Source organism: Pteropus vampyrus, unplaced genomic scaffold, assembly GCF_000151845.1.
Source record: "Pteropus vampyrus isolate Shadow unplaced genomic scaffold, Pvam_2.0 Scaffold417, whole genome shotgun sequence".
NCBI classification, from domain to species: Eukaryota; Metazoa; Chordata; class Mammalia; order Chiroptera; family Pteropodidae; genus Pteropus; species Pteropus vampyrus.
In genome coordinates this window covers 735689-738477 of record NW_011889198.1, presented here as the reverse complement: position 1 = coordinate 738477, position 2789 = coordinate 735689, and the positions used below count along the sequence as shown (strand labels likewise).

Genomic DNA, 2789 nt, shown 5'->3' with positions numbered 1-2789 from the left:
TGAGTATCTGTGTTTCAATGGCTTGAAGACAGGGAGACAGAACTTCGCAGGAATTCAAGGACAGAGCCTAGGAGCAGGGGATCTGGGCTCCAGCCTCACCGCTCACTCTGCCCGAGCCTGTCATTCACCTGTCACATGGGTACGAGGTTGCAGGCAGGAGGGAGAGGCTTTGTCTATAAGAAGCCACAAAGCTGCACGTCGTATGTGCTCAGTGATGCAGGCTGTCATATTACTAAGTAACACCCCGCTCTGCTTCGTCCCCAGCCCTGAGGACGTCCAGCCTGGACAGAGGGCAGTGGGCAGGCACTTTGAACTTTGAACTTTTTCCCCCTTTGACAAGAGAAACCGGGATCTCTTCAGTCAGGAGGGAAAAGCCCATCTGTTGACATTTTCTGGAGACATTTCAATAGCTCCACGACCTACCTTCTCATCCGCGAAGCCCTTGGTCAGCAGGCCGTGGATTTGGAAGAGCGTGTCCTCGCCGACAGGGCAGTGATAGCGTCCCCCCGTGAGGGAGGCTAGACTCCTCAGGAAGGTGACCTCTGCCCTGGAGGGAGGGACAGAGTGCTGGGGCCAGGCTCAATGACCCCTCAGGCTCGTTTCCGGGAGCCCCCAGCCCATCGGGAACTCAAGTCTGTGGAGTGATGGGCCTTGGACTTTGATGTCTTAGGCCACTAAGGCCACGTCAGCATCACTAACCCAGCCAGTTCACGGGCAGTGGCAGTAGCTGCTGCTGCATGTGAAATGGAGCCACCATATTAGTGTTACCATTTAGCCTGGACCCTCTGAAAGGCGACGGCCAGCGCGCTAGCCCCGCCTCCTAAGTGGACATTTACCCAGCACCTGACGCGTTAGGTCAGGCAGGGACACAGGACGAGCTTTACGGAGCTCATGGTTTAGACAGAGAGAATGTGCACCTAAGTAACCACACACCCAGTAATCGCATTATTGGCCCATAACATGGATGGCTTTTTCCGAAGCACGCACATCTCTGTGATCTGACACGTGTGTTTCTATGGTGATCGTTTATGAAGGTGACCATAACGGTGCTACTTTGAACTTTTTCCCCCTAAATATAAATGTGCTCCCAAGAAAGATGGCAGGCTAGTGGGGGAGAGGTGATGTGTGACTGTGGGGAGGGGTGCAAACTCGCTCCCGTGCAGGAGACTGTCATGGGGGGGGCCCACTGATGGGCAAATAAGGGGAGGACAGAGGAGCCGACCCTGTCGTGTGTCCCTGCCCAGACCCACCCCATTTCTGACTCATGGGAAGGGGCCCAGGAGAGACTGGTATCTAGCGTGAATCCTGCACAAGGCAGATCGCCCAGGCCCTGCCCCCCAGACACCGGCTATGGGGGGGCGCGCGAGGTCCTGGGGTGGGGCGCACGCAAGGTCCTGGGGTGGGGCGCACGCGAGGTCCTGGGGTGGGGTGCAGGTGGCCCACCTGCCCGAGCAGCTCAGGGAGACGGTGTGCACCCTCACGTCTCGTTCTTCCGTGAGTCTCTGTGCTTCGCTCAGGACAAGGCTGCAGCTCGTGTCTGGCTTCCCGTCCGTCAGGAGGTACAGCCCTTCCACACCGCGAAGACTGAACGCTTTCTGCAAGAGTGCGTAGGCCGTCCGGCTCAGGCCTAGGCGCTGACCGGGAACCGCAAAAGCCAAGGGCCTGCTGTCCCCAAGGCAGATGCGTCTGATTGGACGCCACCGACTTCTCCGTGAAGACTGAGAGGCTCCCCCTTCAGCCCACCACAGACCAAGGAGGCTGCTGAAGTTTAGGAGAAAGGACCCGGCCTACATCCTGGCTGGTTAACCCCGGGCGAGGCACTTAACCTCTCTGAGCCTCCGCGTCTTCATCTATAAAGTGAGAACGAGAATCCGTTTCTCACTGGTCTGTTAGGAAGGCGAAGTGCTTTAACGCTTAGTAAACTGTAAAGCACTGCGCAGTATCTGTATATGGGGGGATGGTGTCTCTGCCTTGCTACCAGGTCAGGCTCAGGGGTGGAACTTGCCAGTAATGCTTGCAAGACTGAGGTGCTCCCTTCAGCATGCAGGCGGGTCACCCACTGCATGGCCTCATGACACGCTGCATCCGTGGTCTCCACGAGGGTGTCCTGCCACAGCTGGAGGCCCTCTGCAAAGCTGATCAGGTTAAAACTGGGGAGCGGGGAGAAAGAGGTTGGTCAGAATGTGCCAGTGTACACCGAGTTCGGGTCAAATGACCTCCGGCAGGCCTGCCCACGCCTATCAGTAAAGCCCTACGGGGAGCCCCACACGGGCCGCCCAAGAATAAGAAGGGACACAGCGAAGCTTCCGGGTGCACAAAGAAGTCGCCTTAAATACCCTTCAGCCGCCGATGACTTACGCGATCTTGGGAAAATTACTTAAGTCCTCATGTCCTTTTCGGGAAATGTGGGATGATAACGACAGTACCCGACAGGGTCATCATGAGGAATCGTGCATGAAGGGGCTCAGTGAATGTGTCCTCTTTTTAATATTAAGTTCGGTAAGGGGGGTGCCCTAGGCCAGCAATGCCCCAGAACTACCCCTTTGATCTTCCTGGACTGCCCAACGGCCCATGCCCTTGCCCTTTACCTGTCACAGTGCTTCCGCAGCTGCTCCCAAATCAGCAGAATCAGCTCCGTCTTCACCTGCTGCAGGTAGGGGCCCATGGACCCTGAGGTGTCCAGCAGGATGCACACTTTCCTCTCCAAAATGGCACCAAACAGCCGGCGGCTCCCTGCTCCGAGGCGGAGGGGGCAGAGGCAGGGAGGCCGTGAGGAGTGGCCCCTTCTG

At 57.3% G+C, this 2789-nt stretch overlaps 1 protein-coding gene across 1 annotated transcript in view; it reads right to left on the bottom strand.

The window, feature by feature from the left end:
* VWA3A (von Willebrand factor A domain containing 3A) overlaps positions 1 to 2789 on the bottom strand; it is a 69610-nt gene that overhangs the window by 2475 nt on the left and 64346 nt on the right. The window contains exons 23-25 of the mRNA XM_023523815.1: positions 2006 to 2150; positions 1444 to 1595; positions 424 to 547 (exon numbers count right to left, since the gene is read on the bottom strand). Of these exons, the coding sequence (XP_023379583.1) occupies positions 424 to 547; positions 1444 to 1595; positions 2006 to 2150 (421 nt within the window). The remainder of the gene's footprint in view (positions 1 to 423; positions 548 to 1443; positions 1596 to 2005; positions 2151 to 2789) is intronic.